Genomic DNA, 18,795 nt, shown 5'->3' on the forward strand with positions numbered 1-18,795 from the left:
ATAATCATCAGAGGTTGATGTACCTATGGAACTCCACCACCCCAGCAGGGAGCCAATGGGGGTCATATTAATTTTAGATGACAGAGTGAAATGTCTGAATTCTAATTAACCACCATCATATTCATTTCTGAATATGAGGAGAAATATATAACATAGAGCTGATTTGATATAGGCCATTTTACTGCATTGTCCAAAGTCAAAATTATCCCAGTGCCTTCAGGAAAGGAGAGGCAGCCAGGGGGGGAAACAAATCAGTGCATTTGTCTTTAAACCAGACAAAGACGAGTATTGGACAGCGAACACACAAGGCAGAGGATGGCACGATCTGGGTGCCCTTACACCTCCCAACACGAAAAGGGAAATTCACAACCTGTCCATTTCAAAAAGTGAAATGACAGATTTGGGTGAAAACCTTTCAGGCCAACAGAAGGTATCGATTCACACCATTAACTTGTCTTTTCGCTTGTCAGGTGCTGACAGCTGCTTTGCATTTAAGGCATTTTTAAAAATTTTCATGAGAATATGATTAACAAGCCAGCTGAGCAAAATAGAGGTGAAAAGCTCCTTGACGTCGTGTTGTTGAGTGGCTAAATATGTACTTACCACAACATACTTGAACTCATCAATTATCATTAGTTCCCATCCAGCCAGGAGGTTATGCTTTCATGTCCTGTCTTTTATTTAATTACTTTCCATTTTCTTTTTTTTAAATTTAGAGTACCTGATTAATTTTTTCCAATTGAGGGGCAATTTAGCATGGCCAATACACCTAACCTGCACATCTTTGGATTGTGGGGGTTGTGGTGTTGGGCGTTCTGACACACAGATGAGCCAACACGGTTGTATATGGTACAACGCTATTTTATTTAAACTTTCTATGTACAGTTTTGTCTTGATACTCTGCACGTGGGGATTTCCTGTTTGTGATCTTGTAACAGGTCTTGTCCGTGTCTTTGTCCCCAGACCTACTGTCCACTAGGTGCCGTGCTCGTGCTTTTATGTGGTTGGTGTCCTTGTCTGTGATTGGTTGTGGTGTTGTGTGCTCTGATTTGTCTGTTGGTGTGTCCATCATGATGTGTGTGTTTGAATATCATGACATCCCCCTTTTTACAAAGATATGTGCCTACGTGGTAATAAATATGATCGCGTCGTGAGTGCATCTAAGAGTGTGTGTGTGTTGTGTACAGCATGTGCATATGACGTAACTATTTACATGGGGCGATGTCGGGTGCGTCACATGAGCAAGGTTGTACCATAACAGAACATGAATGCGAACGAGAAAAAAAACTTGAACAGTGGTCCAGTCAGACGATATCTGGAACGATAAACACCAACAGGTTATCATATAAAATTGTGTAACTTGTTAGACATATGAACGGTGTTATAAGTCCAGTCTAATGGGCTTGCGACGAGTTCGGGTTGACCGCCTCAAGGGTGGGTCAAAAACCACCGGCTGATGTGCAAGCATGGCCATGGGTGGCGATGGAGAGGGCGTGATCTGCGGCAGCTCCACAAAGTCATCCTCGGAAGCCAGTTGAGGATCTGGCGTGTGCGTACTGTGTGGCTGTGAGCGTGGAAGTCGGCGGAGGGCGCGCCGATTGCGGCGACGCACTGAACCATCCGGCATGCGAACCAGGAACGAGCGGGGAGCCACGTGTCGGAGGACTTCGGCCGGTGCTGACCCGCCACCATACGGTTGATGGACGCGTACTTTGTCTCTGGAGGACAGGGGGGGCAGGTCCGTCGCTCGTGTGTCGTACTGACTTTTCTGGCGATCACGCTGCATTTGCATGTTCCGAAGAACCGTCTCATGGTCTGTTGTTGGTGCCAGGATGGACGGTACCGTCGTCCTGAGGGAGCGACCCATTAGTAGCTGCGCTGGCGAGAGACCCGTGGATAGCGGGGCCGATTGATAGGCCAGCAAGGCGAGGTTAAAGTCCAATCCGGCAGCAGCCGCCTTGCACAGGAGCCGCTTGGCAATGTGGACGCCCTTTTCAGCCTTCCCGGTCGACTGTGGATGTAGAGGGCTGGATGTCACATGAGTGAAACCATATGCTGCGGCAAAGGACGACCATTCACGGCTGGCGAAGCAGGGTCCATTGTCTGACATGACAGTCCTTGGAATGCCATGGCGAGCAAATGTTTCCTTGCAGGCCCCAATGACTGCGGACGACGTCAGATCATGGAGAGGCATGACTTCCGGGTAGTTTGAGAAGTAGTCTATAATAACGATGTGATCTCTGCCGAGCGCGTGAAATAGGTCAACACCCACCTTCGCCCAGGGGGACGTCACCAACTCGTGTGGTAGAAGCGTCTCCGGAGGTTGCGCCGGCTGAAACCTCTGACAGGTTGTGCAATTGAGCACCATGTTGGCTATGTCTTCATTAATACCCGGCCAATATACCGCCTCTCGGGCCCTTCGTCTGCATTTTTCGACGCCCAAGTGGCCTTCGTGTAGTTGATTAAGAATCATCTGGCGCATGCTGTGCGGAATAACAATCCTGTCTAATTTCATGAGGACCCCGTCTATGTTGGTAAGGTCATCTCGCACATTATAAAACTGGGGGCACTGCCCTTTGAGCCACCCTTCCGTCATGTGGCGCATCACTCGCTGCAGAAGGGGGTCAGTCGCCGTCTCTGCGCGTATGTGAGCCAGACTTGGATCATCAGCTGGCAGATTTGCTGCTGTCAGAGTCACGTGTGCCTCAATTTGACGCACGAACCCCTCCGCATCTGGTGGTGTGCTCACTGCTCAGGAGAGCGTGTCCGCCACGATGAGATCCTTCCCCGGAGTGTAGATCTGTTCGAAATCATACCTCCTGAGTTTAAGTAAGATGCGCTGAAGGCGAGGGGTCATGTCGTTCAGGTCTTTGTTAATGATGTTGACCAGGGGGCGGTGGTCAGTTTCAACCGTAAATCGTGGTAGGCCATACACATAGTTGTGGAACTTGTCCAGTCCAGTTAACAAGCCCAGGCATTCTTTTTCTATTTGCGCGTAGCGCTGTTCGGTAGGGGTCATGGCTCGTGAGGCATATGCAACTGGGGCCCATGATGACGTGCTGTCTTTTTGCAGGAGTACCGCTCCAATACCAGATTGGCTGGCGTCTGTTGAGATCTTTGTAGGGCGAGTCGTGTCAAAGAACGCCAGCACTGGTGCCGTGACCAGTTTGTGCTTGAGTTCCTCCCATTCCAGCTGATGCGAATGCTGCCAGTGGAATTCTGTTGATTTTTTTTTACGAGATGGCGCATATTCGGTGTATGAGAAGCCAGGTTGGGAATGAACTTCCCAAGGAAGTTGACCATGCCCAGGAATCTTAGGACAGCCTTCTTGTCAGCCGGCCGTGGCATGGCTGTGATGGCGCTAACTTTGTCTGCATCGGGACGGACCCCTGATCTTGAGATGTGGTCCCCGAGGAATTTCAGCTCCATCTGGCCGAAGGCACACTTGGCGCGGTTGAGACGCAGGCCATTTTGTTGTATGCGGGTGAAGACACGTCGTAGACGATGCATGTGTTCCTGCAGAGTGGTGGACCAAATGATGATATCGTCCACATATACACGTACCCCTTCGATGCCTTCCATCATCTGCTCCATAATGTGGTGGAAAACTTCAGATGCTGAGATGATGCCGAATGGCATCCGGTTGTAGCAGAATCTGCCAAAAGGGGTGTTGAACGTGCATAGCCTTCGGCTGGCCGGGTCCAATTGGATCTGCCAAAATCCTTTGGACGCATCCAATTTGGTAAATATTTTGGCTTGCGCCATCTCGCTGGTGAGGTCCTCTCGTTTCGGGATGGGATAGTGTTCCCGCATGATGATGTTATTCAGATCTTTAGGATCTATACATATGCGGAGCTCGCCAGAGGGCTTCTTTACACAGACCATGGAGCTGACCCATGGCGTGGGCTCCGTGACCCTGGATAGGACACCTTGGTCCTGAAGATCCTGCAGCTGCAAATTGAGGCGGTCTTTGAGTGGCGCAGGAACCCTGCGAGGTGCGTGAACGACTGGGATGGCGTCCGGTTTGAGTCGAATCTTGTACGTGTATGGCAATGTCCCCAAGCCTTCAAAAACCTCCTGGTTGTGAGCAAGGAGGGAATGGAGATTTGCGTGGAACCCAGCATCCGGGAAGTCGGATATCTCATCTGGAGAGAGAGACATAATGCGCTGTACCAGGTGAAGGACCTTACACGCCTGTGCGCCCAGTAACGAGTCTTTTGATGAGCTGACTACTTCGAAGGGGAGTGTGGCCGTGTGCATCTTGTGAGTTATCTGTAGCTGGCAAGATCCTATGGACGGGATGACGTTCCCGTTATAATCAACCATCTTGAGCCGGGATGGCGTGATGGGTGGTTTGACCTTCATGGCCTGGAATGCAGAATATGCAATCAGGTTGGCTATTGCGCCGGTGTCCAGACGGAAGGTGACGCAAAGGAGAATGTGCAAACTCCACACAGAGTCACCCGAGGTCAGAATCAAATCCGGGTCTCTGGTGCTGCGAGGAAGCAGTGCTAACCACTATGCCACCATGCCAACCATGCCATTCCATATATCACTTGCATATAATTTGATTCTGCTCATTTTTGGCTTCCAAAAATTACAATTGCATGGGGTGAGTGAGAGACCCAATGTTCCAAGCTATAAACATTTCTAACAAGGTTGTGCACAGGATGAGAAGACCTCAGATTGTATACACGTAGCAGAGAACACAACAGCACAAAAGACCCATTGTGTCTGTGCCTCCTCTGTGAAATAATTTAGTCCGACTCGCCCGTTCTTTCCCCCATGGCCGTATAATTATTGCCCTTCATCGGAGGTGATTGAATAAAGATTTCTTTACAAACTCCTTCAGTGGAGCTGTTTACCCGTTCCCCGCGCCCACGCCCCAGCAAGCTCTCCCTGGCAGTGACATAGCCTCTGAAACATGAGTAATGCCACCTCAAATCTGTAAGTGTATGAACAATACAAAGAAGTGCATCTCTGATGCTATATCAGGCCTGTAGAAGACACTATTTAATTTTGCCAAGTGGAGGAGAAATCAATAATGTGGTGCTGGGCGTTCTGACACACAGATGAGCCAACACGGTTGTATATGGTACAACGCTATTTTATTTAAACTTTCTATGTACAGTTTTGTCTTGATACTCTGCACGTGGGGATTCCCTGTTTGTGATCTTGTAACAGGTCTTGTCCGTGTCTTTGTCCCCAGACCTACTGTCCACTAGGTGTCGTGCTCGTGCTTTTATGTGGTTGCTGTCCTTGTGTGTGATTGGTTGTGGTGTTGTGTGCTCTGATTTGTCTGTTGGTGTGTCCATCATGATGTGTGTGTTTGAATATCATGACATCCCCCTTTTTACAAAGATATGTGCCTACATGGTAATAAATATGATCGCGTCGTGAGTGAATCTAAGAGTGTGTGTGTGTTGTGTACAGCATGTGCATATGACGTAACTATTTACATGGGGCGATGTCGGGTGCGTCACATGAACAAGGTTGTACCATAACAGAACATGAATGCGAACGAGAAAAAAACTTGAACAGTGGTCCAGTCAGACGATATCTGGAACGATAAACAACAACAGATTATCATATAAAATTGTGTAACTTGTTAGACATATGAACGGTGTTATAAGTCCAGTCTAATGGGCTTGCGACGAGTTCGGGTTGACCGTCAGGGTGGCACACCACTCATCGGCTGGATTGATGGCATTGACCTTGTTGACATCGATGACGGAAACGCGGAAGGCATCCTGGTCATCTGCATCACTTAACTGGAAGTCTTGATGCGTGGGCTGGACGGTCCTGACTTGTCTGCGAGATTGTCGGGGATGTGCAGGATCCATGGGTTGAGCCGAACGACAGTGGGCAGCATAGTGGCCCATCTTCCCACATCTGAGGCACTGTCGTTTTTTAGCAGGACATTGCCCTTTTAAGTGTACAGCTCCACAATTGCCGCACGTCATGACGTCACGGCGTTCGTTGCGCCACAGCGCATGCGCAGTGCGATCTTGCGGTGGGCGCGCCTGCGCAGTGCGTCCCTCGATGTGGCCGTTATTTTTGGCGCGCACCAGCGCGGGAGACCGCGAAAAGCGCGGAAGCGGCCGCTGTCGTCTGGGCCGTGGGTCGGGAAGTAATCGACGGCCTGGATGCGTTCGGCGTCGTGGGTGGCCTGGCTTGCCGATTCGATGGCTGGGGACCCCCTCCGTGCCAACTCGGATGCCTGAAATCGGGCAAAACGGCAGGTTGCATTCTCGTGGAGGACACAGGCTTCCACAGCAGACGCTAAGGTGAGGCTTTTTATTTTAAGAAGCTGCTGGCGTAGGCCACTAGAGGCAACGCCAATAACAATCTGGTCCCTGATCATGGACTCTGTGGTGCTGCCGTAACCGCAGGACTGCGCTAGAATTCGGAGGTGCGTCAAAAAGGGTTGAAAAAGCTCCTCCTTACCTTGCAGGCGTTGCTGAAAGAGGTATCTTTCAAAACTTTCATTCACTTCAACCTTAAAGTGCTGGTCCAGTTTGAGGATGACCGTGTCATATTTGGATTGGTTTTCGCCTTCTTCGAACACCAGTGAGTTGAAGACGTCGAGGGCGTGCTGACCTGCGTAGAAGAGGAGCATTGCAATCTTCGTTTCATCCGAGGCACTCTGTTTATCGTTGGCTCGGATGTACAGGTCAAATCGCTGCCTGAAGAGCTTCCAATTGGTACCTAGGTTCCCCGCGACTTGCAACGGCTGCGGTTTGTCGGTGCGGTCCATGTCCAGAATGGCAGGTTAGTTGGCAGGTATCGATCCACTCCTGTACCATGTGGTGTTGGGCGTTCTGACACACAGATGAGCCAGCACGGTTGTATATGGTACAACGCTATTTTATTTAAACTTTCTATGTACAGTTTTGTCTTGATACTCTGCACGTGGGGATTCCCTGTTTGTGATCTTGTAACAGGTCTTGTCCGTGTCTTTGTCCCCAGACCTACTGTCCACTAGGTGTCGTGCTCGTGCTTTTATGTGGTTGGTGTCCTTGTGTGTGATTGGTTGTGGTGTTGTGTGCTCTGATTTGTCTGTTGGTGTGTCCATCATGATGTGTGTGTTTGAATATCATGACAGGGGTGAAACCCACGCAATCACGGGGAGAATGTGCAAACTCCACACAGACAGTGACCCAGAGCCGGGGTCGAGCATGGGACCTCGGCGCCGTGAGGCAGCAGTGCTAACCACTGTGCCACCGTGCTGCCATACTTTTCACATTCAATTTTTTACCGCTTTACAATAAAATTGCCTTAAAACACACACCGTTCTAGTTTCATCCCAGTTTCTGTTAAAGAAAAACAAATGTGCTTCTATCAGCTTTGAATATTGATTTATTAAATCGCTAAAGGTGATGTATAGTTGGCGAGGTTTGTGTCAGCTATGGACAGGAATGAAATTCAAAGAAAGTGCGTTAATCCCAGAGCTGAAGGGGTTGGATTACGAGGGGAGGTTGAGTAGACTGGGACTGTACTCGTTGGAATTTAGAAGGATGAGGGGGGATCTTATAGAAACATATAAGATTATGAAGGGAATAGATAGGATAGATGCGGGCAGGTTGTTTCCACTGGCGGGTGAAAGCAGAACTAGGGGGCATAGCCTCAAAATAAGGGGAAGTAGATTTAGGACTGAGTTTAGGAGGAACTTCTTCACTCGAGATTACAATGGGATGAGAGAAGAACTAGCTCAGGTAGACTGGGAGCAAAGACTTTATAGTGAAACAGTTGAGGAACAGTGGAGAACCTTCCAAGTGATTTTTCACAGTGCTCAGCAAAGGTTTATGCCAACAAAATGGAAGGACGGTAAAAAGAGGGAAAATCGACCGTGGATATCTAAGGAAATAAGGGAGAGTATCAAATTGAAGGAAAAAACATACAAAGTAGCAAAGATCAGTGGGAGACTAGAGGACTGGGAAATCTTTAGGGGGCAACAGAAAGCTACTAACAAAGCTATAAAGAAGAATAAGATAGATTATGAGAGTAAACTTGCTCAGAATATAAAAACAGATAGTAAAAGTTTCTACAAATACATAAAACAAAAAAGAGTGGCTAAGGTAAATATTGGTGCTTTAGAGGATGAGAAGGGAGATTTAATAATGGGAGATGAGGATATGGCAGAGGAACTGAACAGGTTTTTTGGGTCGGTCTTCACAGTGGAAGACACAAATAACATGCCAGTGACTGATGGAAATGAGGCTATGACAGGTGAGGACCTTGAGAGGATTGTTATCACCAAGGAGGTAGTGATGGGCAAGCTAATGGGGCTAAAGTTAGACAAGTCTCCTGGACCTGATGGAATGCATCCCAGAGTGCTAAAAGAGATGGCTAAGGAAATTGCAAATGCACTAGTGATAATTTACCAAAATTCACTAAACCCGGCGGATTGGAAATTAGCAAACGTGACACCACTGTTTGAAAAAGGAGGTAGGCAGAAAGCGGGTAATTATAGGCCAGTGAGCTTAACTTCGGTAGTAGGGATGATGCTGGAATCTATCATCAAGGAAGAAATAGCGAGGCATCTGGATGGAAATTGTCCCATTGGGCAGACGCAGCATGGGTTCATAAAGGGCAGGTTGTGCCTAACTAATTTAGTGGAATTTTTTGAGGACATTAACAGTGCGGTAGATAACGGGGAGCCAATGGATGTGGTATATCTGGATTTCCAGAAAGCCTTTGACAAGGTGCCACACAAAAGGTTGTTACATAAGATAAAGATGCATGGCATTAAGGGGAAAGAAGTAGCATGGATAGAGGATTGGTTAATTAATAGAAAGCAAAGAGTGGGGATTAATGGGTGTTTCTCTGGTTGGCAATCAGTAGCTAGTGGTGTCCCTCAGGGATCAGTGTTGGGCCCACAACTGTTCACAATTTACATAGATGATTTGGAGTTGGGGACCAAGGGCAATGTGTCCAAGTTTGCAGACGACACTAAGATAAGTGGTAAAGCAAAAAGTGCAGAGGATATTGGAAGTCTGCAGAGGGATTTGGATAGGCTAAGTGAATGGGCTAGGGTCTGGCAGATGGAATACAATGTTGACAAATGTGAGGTTATCCATTTTGGTAGGAATAACAGCAAAAGGGATTATTATTTAAATGATAAAATATTAAAACATGCCGCTGTGCAGAGAGACCTGGGTGTGCTAGTGCATGAGCCGCAAAAAGTTGGTTTACAGGTGCAACAGGTGATTAAGAAGGCAAATGGAAATTTGTCCTTCATTGCTAGAGGGATGGAGTTTAAGGCTAGGGAGGTTCTGCTGCAATTGTATAAGGTGTTAGTGAGGCCACACCTGGAGTATTGTGTTCAGTTTTGGTCTCCTTACTTGAGAAAGGACGTACTGGCACAGGAGGGTGTGCAGAGGAGATTCACTAGGTTCATCCCAGAGCTGAAGGGGTTGGATTACGGGATTACGAGGAGAGGTTGAGTAGACTGGGACTGTACTCGTTGGAATTTAGAAGGATGAGGGGGGATCTTATAGAAACATATAAGATTATGAAGGGAAAAGATAGGATAGATGAGGGCAGGTTGTTTCCACTGGCGGGTGAAAGCAGAACTAGGGGGCATAGCCTCAAAATAAGGGGAAGTAGATTTAGGACTGAGTTTAGGAGGAACTTCTTCACCCAAAGGGTTGTGAATCTATGGAATTCCTTGCCCAGTGAAGCAGTAGAGGTCCTTCATTAAATTTTTTAAAGATAAAGATAGATAGTTTTTTGAAGAATAAAGGGATTAAGGGTTATGGTGTTCGGGCCGGAAAGTGGAGCTGAGTCCACAAAAGATCAGCCATGATCTCATTGAATGGTGGAGCAGGCTCGAGGGACCAGATGGCCTACTCCTGCTCCTAGTTCTTATGTTCTTATGTTCAAAGGGTTGTGAATCTATGGAATTCCTTGCCCAGTGAAGCAGTAGAGGCTCCTTCATTAAATGTTTTTAAGATAAAGATAGGTAGTTTTTTGAAGAATAAAGTGATTAAGGGTTATGGTATTCGGGCCGGAAAGTGGAGCTGAGTCCACAAAAGATCAGCCATGATCTCATGGAATGGTGGAGCAGGCTCGAGGGGCCAGATGGCCTACTCCTGCTCCTAGTTCTTATGTTCTTATGTTCCTATGTTTTTTTGGATGTGTTTTATTTTCAGGTTTACAGTTAAAGGACACTCTAGCTGTATTTTAATCACTGCATACAATGTAATAGATTTAACACAGCCTCACCGTGGGCGGGGGGGGGGCGCCTGTATTAAGTTCAGCGGCAGCCCTGCCAACTTTCCACCCACCCCCACCACAATTATGCCATCGATGGGGATGACATTGGGTGGCCAGCCCACCAGTGTGCCTGTTGAGGCCCTTAAGTTGGCAATTACTGCATTAGAAAATGCTAGAGTATAATATTTTAATCCGCACTTGGCCCGACAATGGGACTTTGAGATAAGGGACAAACCTCAGCTGGCTACCTTTGTGATTTTTTTCAGTAAATTGTGTGGAAATGTAAAATGGAGATGAGTTCCCACATGTGAAACGAATTAAAAAGTCCTCTGGCACTGTGGGAAATGACAGTGAGCGACATAACCATAGACCCATGCTTTGGAAGCAATGCACAATGCACAGAGGGAATCTTGCTTCCCCATCACTCGCTAGTTCTACATTACGTTTAAATCCAATTGCTCGCTGTGATCTTTCGAATTGTCACAACAATGGCTAATAAAGGGCAAATATTTCAGCTTTTCCAAATTATCGTTTTCATTAAAATGACGGATTGGAAAAAGCAATCTGGTGGGGTCTTTCACTCTGATTGGCATCATTGCATTGCATATTTGGAAACCAGTGACAATGCGGGACATTTGCATCGAAACAAACCTGCCAGATGTGATTATCAATACAATTGAAAAATGAAAATGAAATGAATGAAAATCACTTATTGTCACAAGTAGGCTTCAAATGAAGTTACTGTGAAAAGCCCCTAGTCGCCACATTCCGGCGCCTGTTCGGGGAGGCTGTTACGGGAATTGGTATGCTCCCCATGTATAAAGACGTCCGACAGTCTGACATCGCACCGTACCAGTGTCGTCACCTAATAAATTCTTTAGACAGGGCAGACGGACCATTGCATGTTTGAGGTGCTGATATACATTCTATTGCAGCTTTGCAGGTATTCCATTTTCATCCCCTCCAAAGGCTCAGTGTCTTTGCCTCCCTTCTAATTGCTAAATTACCTTTTGTTCCAACAGCTTGTTCTGTATATTTTGTGTTTCACTTGTTTGTTGCCAACACCAGAGCAACATAAAACATTCAATGTGAAATCGATGTTGTAAAATTAGGTTGAAAATGAAGATTTAAATCTAAAGAGAGTTTATTGGCGGGATTTTCCGTCCGTTCGCTCCGGCGGGATTCTCTGGTCTGTTCACGCCGGCGGGATTCTCCGTCTGTTCACAGCAGCGGGATTCTCCGTACTGGGATCGGAGAACCCCCGGCCTATATATTCGATTACAAATGACCACTCTGGCCCTGATTCATGTTGCACGGTATCGATTGTAAAAGGTGGTCTCTGCCCAAGTCAGGAAACTGAACCAGCTCTTGGCTGAAAGAATGCAGCTAATCTCTGTTCGGCGCAAACTGTCCCACACCTTTACTATTCTGACTGTATATAACTTGAAATTGTCACCCTTCACCCTCCCTAGCCTATTTAGTTCAAACAGACACCCTGCGCAACCACAATCTAATCCCTTCATCGCCTTCAATTTCTTGATCAGATCACTTTTGGTCTCTGCTTCTCTGATATGTAGAACACCAGCGTTTTGAACCCATCTTGGTAACTACGGCAGCCACGCTATATAATACTTTTTTGCTTTATATTTAAATTTAGTTTCTATCCGATTTCTTTCACATGTACTTTCTCGGTTATATCCTATTGTTAATATTAGCAGATTCCTAGTTTTATTCTGTATCATTTTGTCCATTTTTATTTGCCATCTTTGACTGAACCTTTTCCTAATTCCATCCCACAGCTTTTTGACCCTCACCAGAACCATAGCTCCTTGACTTTAGGTGAGACAGGCAGCGAAGAAGAAGAGCAGGTAAATAATTCACAACTCCAAATTTTGGGAGGTCCAGCCTCTCCCTCCTCCCCTGCCTCAAACCCCCCCCCCCCCCCGGCAGTGTGAAGCAATATTGCTACCAAACACTGAGCTCGAGACTCCTAAAGCAGGTAAAACCAGCTGGGTTGGAAGACTGCTTGATCCTAAACACAACCAAATTCTGCCCGTGAGTGTATTGGAGGCTGCTAATTGAGAAGTGTGGCTGTTAGAGTTCACTTCGAACATGGTACAATGTAAATCTCAGTTTCAATACCAGGGGTTAGCTTGTTAATAAAGGAAAACTGCTGGGAAGTACAAACTGAATAATGTTGAGTTTGCCCTGAATGTACATTGTGAATCCCAAAGGACGATCGATATAATTTTTAAAAAAATCACAATCCTACCTTGTCAGATCTTTGCTGGCTACTTCTAACTGTTCAATTTTCAACTATGTGGTCATTTAACCCTTAGTTACAGGTTCTAAGATTTTCCCTGCCATCGGTAATAAGCTAAGTGACCCGGATAACCATTTAGCCCATCTTCCATTGTAACAATGAATGCTTCCTTCACCAGCTTACAGCCTGCAAAACGCGATGGAGCCCTGAAATATGGGGCTGCTCCTCCAAGCCCCTCGGGGAAATGTTCAGTCACCCGCTGCTCTGGATCCAGCTAGTCTTTACCATCAGAACCTCCCTTCCCCAAACCTACCGAGATGTCAACAGGTGGTCCTGGGGCACATGGGATTGGATTCTCTAAAAATGGGGCTATGTCCCCACGCCAGCGTCAAAACAGTGGTGTTTCACTGTGGACTTTCCTTAAGAAAGTCCTGAGCAATTCTCCGACCTGCAGGGGGCTTGCAGGGCCCCGGAGTGCTTCTCGCAGCTCTGGCTGCAGATACGGGGCCCCGCACCTCCGGTTGGGGGAGTCCGCGCGACATGGCGGACTCGCACCACGGACCATCATGGAAAATGTAGGCAACCCCCCCCCCCCCCCCCGAGATCAGCGCGCCCGCGGATCATGCCGCCTGACCGTTCCCCTGGCCGTCTTGTGAACGATCTCCCCGCCCCCCCCACCAGGGCGGCCGCGGACTGAGTCCGCTGCCTACACCCGAGGTTCGCGACGGCCAATATGTGGTTAGAACCACGGCATCGGGAGCTCGACCAGTTGCGGACGGAGAATCGGGGGGCCGCTGTAATGGCCCCCTACCCGCGCCGCGGAGATCGCGCCCGCGCGTGTTCCCGAGGCGATTCTTCGGGGACCAGAGAATCGCTTCAGCGGCGCCGGTCATGATTTCCGTGTGAACGCCCATTCTCCGCACACGTGCCGAACGCGCTTTTGGCGCGGAGGTTCGGAGAATCCGGCCCATGGTTTTCACATGGGCCACATGCCCTTCCCCGGGCATGAGCCAGTAGCAATGGTTAGGAGGCTCAGCAGTTAAAATCATCCTGGCCTCATGTTGCTGTGTACAATAAACGGGCTCCCATGGTTGCCCTTTGGGAATTAGCATTGACCCCCTTCCTGGTCCCGCTGCCCAAAGTTAGTGGATGTTTGTCCTCCTCGCTGGATTTTCTGTTCTTGCCCCGACAGTTTATCCATGGGCGGCAGCAGCTTCCTGGCCTAACTCTTCACAAACGTTTTGTTTTAACAACATCACATTGCTTCTCCCTCATCCTCTGTCCTTAAATGTTGTTTTAATTTTTTACTGACATGTTCGCTTTTTGGGTTGAATCTTAAATTGTATCATATTGTGATCTTTACTCTCAAAGTCGCTGTTCCGTTCCATAACTCATAACCAGATTTAACAAACTTATAGGCCTACTAATACAGATGGAATTTAACCAAAGAACGAGTTTGGAGCGGGCTGTTTTTCATCGGCTTTTTGGGCGAGATCCAGACCTGGATTCGCACACACTTAGTCATTTTTGGGGGCCTTGGGGGGGGGGGGTTTCTCCCCTGTCTAGCTCACATTTAGAAATGTTTTCAATAGTGGGGAGCGGAACTCACCAGTGAGATCGGCTCCTCCGAGATCCAGCTGCCATTTTGAAAAAATGGGCCAATCTGTAAGTGAGCTTGAGGGTCCCACACCTTCCCGTTCCTCTCCTACCCATGGACAATGTCACTTCCCCCAGTGAAAGTACCCCTCCATGGGGCCGCTCAGGGTCCCTCCCGCCCTCTCCATTTCCGGCCTTCCCAACTCACCTTTCGGGCCCCCCTCCCTTTCAGGACCTCCACCCTTCACCCTCTAAGCATTATGAGGCCACTTCGTACCGCCACCTTTCATGGGCATGGCCCCTCTCAGGCCCTGACCCTTGGCTCTGCCACCCAGGCCCCCTGGCAGTGCCAAGGTCCAGGTTTGTGTGGACTAGTACTAAACAGCACACTGGTGAAGTTTCCCAGGTGCAGGCGTTAGATCCCGGGCGCCAGGCGAATCCAGCGAATGCATATTTAAATGAGCTTAATAGGCCATTTAAATATGCAAATCTGGATCTCGCCGAGTAAGGGCGAGATCCGGATTGTGACATCTCACGAGGTTCGGTTGAATCTCACGAGACCTTTCAAGCGTCGCAAATTCGACAACCTCGCCCTGACACCAAGGCGTGCATATCAAGGCCTTTAAATCTATCATAGAATCACAGAATTGATACGGCGCCGAAGGAGGCCATTTGGCCCATCGTGTCTGCACTGGCTCTCCAAACGAACATCATGACTTAGTGCCATTCCCCTCTTGAAAGCCTTGGTTGAAGCTGCCTCCACCACCCTGCTATGCGGTGCATTCCAGACTCAAACCAGACTCAACATCACATATGCATATTTTGAAAATCATCTTAAATCTGTGCCCTCTCGTTCTTGATCCTTTTACGAATGGGAACATTCCTGATCTGCTGTGTCCAGCCCCCTCATGATTTTGAACATCTCTATCAATAATAATAATAATCTTTATTATTGTCACAAGTAGGCTTACGTTAACACTGCAATGAAGTTACTGTGAAAATCCCCTAGTCGCCACATTCCGGCGCCTGTTCGGGTACACTGAGGGAGAATTCAGAATGTCCAATTCACCTAACTAGCACGTCTTTTGGGTATTGTGGGACGAAACCGGAGCACCGGAAGGAAACCCACGCAGACACGGGGAGAACGTGCAGACTCCGACACAGACAGTGACCCAAGCCTGGAATCGAACCCGCGACCCTGATCTCCTCTCAGCCTTCTTCTCTCCAAGGAGAACAGTCCCAACCTCTCCAATCTATTCTATGCTACCTTTGGGAGTAGGCCTGTATACATTTTATTAATTCTTATCAATCATTGATTAGATAAATTAACTGTTCCAGAACAAACAATGTTGGGCGCGATTTAACGGGACAGAATTAAAGTCCCGTTTTGGGCAGGTTGAGTGGGGTGTCTCTTGGCGCACTGAGAAAGACGCCGCTATTTAACAGCACTTTGCTGTTTTTTTTACCTCGGTGAGGAAGGCCTTGCCAAGGCTGCATTTACATAATTCCCTGCACTGGAGAGCTCAGCTTGGCAGTGCAGAAAGAGTATTCCTTAAATGCTGCCCCGATTTTTCAAACTCCTCAGAATCTCCACCGCGAGCTCTGGATCCCCCCCACTAAACCCAATGTACCTCCTACGGGATCCTTCAGCTCCTTCCCCCCCCCCTTCACCCCACCCCTTAAGGACAAGGCAGCCCCGGGCACAATCCCTGGCATGGGCAGCCTAGCACCCGAGCACATGGCACTGCCGGTCTGACAGCCTGGCAGTGCCACCCTGGCTCAGGTGGTATTGCCAAGATGCCAGGCTGGTGGTGCCAAGGTGTCTGGATGTCAGCGGGAGTGTGAGGGTACCACCCCGCCCAGAGCCCAACTGCCCTGGGGTCTCTAATGCCTGGGGGACCCCCCAGGTGCCGTTAGGTCTTGTCCACGTTTGTGGAAACCAGTACTAAACAGAGCCCTGGCAAGGTCTCCCAGGCACGGCTGTTAATTACCGAGCCCCAGGAGAATCCAGCGTACACACATTTAAATGAGCTTAATGGCTCACTTTAATACTTTTTTTTCTAAGTAAGGGGCAATTTAGCGTGGCCAATCCATCTATCCTGCACATCTTTTGGATTGTGGGGGTGAGCCCCACGCAGACACTGGGAGACTGTGCAAACTCCACACAGACAGTGACCTGGCGCCGGGATTGAACCCAGGTCTTTGGTGCCATGAGGCAGCAGTGCTAACCACTGCGCCACCGTGCTGACCTTAAATTGAGAAGTATTGTGGGATATTGATAAATCTTGTGCAGTGTTTAAGCGTTGCCAGGTTGGGCGTGGCAAGGCCATTAAATCACACCGTTGTTAGTTCACCTCATCTCTCTAAACTCACTGCAGAATTCCTCTTCCATTTCCTCCCATCATTTGGAGGCCAGAACTATGTTGCTACTAATATAATGAGGGTTTTGTTTGACTATCTGTGTACCCCTGTGTACCCCCTCCTTGTCTACAGTCCACTTTATCTGTTCTAACCTTCCTAAGCACAAAATATCTTAACATTTATATTGCTTCCAAAGAATAGATGAAGGACTACATAACTGTGAGTAATAAATACTGACAAAGACACAACGCAAGACCTTTCACGAGACTTTGAAAAGCTTTTGTTAGTTAGTGATGTAATGAGATGTTATGAATGTATTCATTTAGTTACTCTCCACCTCCGGAGATTATGTTACAAGTTTGAACAATGCCAGATTTTGCCATCAACTCTCTTGTCAGTGAGATCATTTTACTCTCCTTCCCCAGTACGTATTCATTCACTGGGTTCCCACCGAAACAACCCCCCCCCCCCCCCCCCCCCCACCCCCTCTCCACCTTACCCAGAAGGCTTGTACTGTCCAGGAAGAGCCAAGACAGACTGACCAACTCCCAAGTCAGTTAGAGGAGAGTTGAAGTTGTTGGCGGACGCAGAACAAATAGTGTGAAGATTGATAACCTCAGAATAGTGGCTGAAGAATCAATTCCAGTTGGGCCAAGCCTGTTTTTAATGCCCAGCTTCAAATTGAACTCTGAAGAGCAGGAAAGAGAGTTTGATATCTGTGTACTTGAATGCACTGCAAGTCCACATGTGGGTCTATACATAAAACACTGAAACAGCCTTTCCATGAGTTCACAGTAACAGGACACTCTGAGAGACCATCAAACAAAGCCAGGTTTGGGACCAGGTTACACTGAATACGGTGCACACTCAGATTAGGGCTTGATTTGTACTGTTACTTCTACACCTCAAACTGCCCACATGATGAGACACTTTAAATACCTTAAAATCAGAAGTGACAGATTGCCCTCCATGCCCAGTTTGTCTATCTGCGCTGCCTTTGCAATGAGTTCCTTTTCCAGAATGTACCGTGGTAAATTTATCCTAACTTGTGAGCACGTATTACAAATGCGAAGCAGTCATCAAAACTTAAGCTACTGTAACAAATATGTTAACTTTGTTACATTGCAATTAAAAATCAATTGGCGCCACTGCTGGCAATCAGTCAGACCATCAAAACTGTCAATTCACATTTGGCCTCTGGCGTTGTGACATTACATAAAACGATGTAAGCAATAATTTAGAATTAGTACTGATTACTAATTGAATATTCCTTTTAATAAAATCAACCTTGCGTGTATATACATTTTTTTAAAATGCGAAAATAATGACAGAATTTCACCTGTGAAAAAATTGGAAGTATTTATTTGGATACGAGAGGGTTTTATTTTAGATGACCATAGCATGTATTTCACATGCACCAAAACCTCATAAACAACTGTGCAAGTTGCAAGCCAGTTAATAGTTTATTGGTTCCAGCAGGAGCGTTGACCTGGAGAATTCAGTGCTACTTAAGCCGTGCCCTGAATCTTTGTGTACTATCGTCCTGAATAACTGGGCGGCTAGATTAGGCCTTGGCTTACCACTCATCACATTTTCTACGTGGCGTTTCTCACACTACAACAACAACTTGCATTTATGTTGCATCTTTCCTGTAATAAAACATTCCAAGGTGGATGGGTATTGAGTAAGTTAGAACATTCCTCTTAGAGAGGTGGAGAGACTTAGGGAAGACATTCCAGAGCTTAGGGCCTTGATGACTGAAGGTACGAGCACCAATGATAGCAATTAAAACCGGAAATGCTGAAGAAACCGGAATTAGAGGAGCACAGTTAGGGGTTTTAGGGATGGGGGAGATTACAGAGATAGGGAGGGGTGAGACCATGGAGAGATTTGAAAGCAAGGCTGTGAATTTCAAAATCGAGCCATTGCTTAGGCAGCTCAGGGTTGGCGATGACTTGCTCCCACTCTGGTTCCTTGACTTCTGAGACGGCTAATAAGTATCTTCATACGAACATACGAATTAGGTTCAGTGGTTGGCCATTTGGCCCCTCTAACCTGTCCCGCCAGTTAAGTCTGATCTGATTGTAAACACCTGCCCACCTCCCAAGAATCTTTCACCCCCTTGTTTATCAAGAATCTATCTACCTCTGCATTAAATATTCAAAGACTCTGCTTCTGTTGCCTGTTGAGGAAGCGAGTTCTACCTTCTGAGAGAAAACATTTCTCCTCACTTCTGCCTTAAATCGTAGAATCATAGAATTTACAATGCAGAAGGAGGCCATTCAGCCCTTCGAGTCTGCACCGGCCCTTGGAAAGAGCACCCTGTCTAAGCCCACATCTCCACCCTATCCCAGTAA

General features: G+C 47.5%; 1 protein-coding gene across 6 annotated transcripts in view; it reads left to right on the top strand.

Moving 5' to 3' along the window:
* cracdlb (cracd like b) overlaps positions 1 to 18,795 on the top strand; it is a 259,256-nt gene that overhangs the window by 174,995 nt on the left and 65,466 nt on the right. For 5 of the 6 annotated variants that reach the window (XM_072477181.1, XM_072477184.1, XM_072477178.1 and 2 more), the window contains exon 6: positions 12,018 to 12,086. The exons of the other annotated variant lie outside the window; for it this stretch is intronic. In XM_072477181.1, coding sequence (XP_072333282.1) covers positions 12,018 to 12,086 — 69 coding nt within the window. The remainder of the gene's footprint in view (positions 1 to 12,017; positions 12,087 to 18,795) is intronic. 6 annotated transcript variants of the gene reach the window in all.

Source organism: Scyliorhinus torazame, chromosome 15 (genome assembly GCF_047496885.1).
Source record: "Scyliorhinus torazame isolate Kashiwa2021f chromosome 15, sScyTor2.1, whole genome shotgun sequence".
Lineage (NCBI taxonomy): Eukaryota > Metazoa > Chordata > Chondrichthyes > Carcharhiniformes > Scyliorhinidae > Scyliorhinus > Scyliorhinus torazame.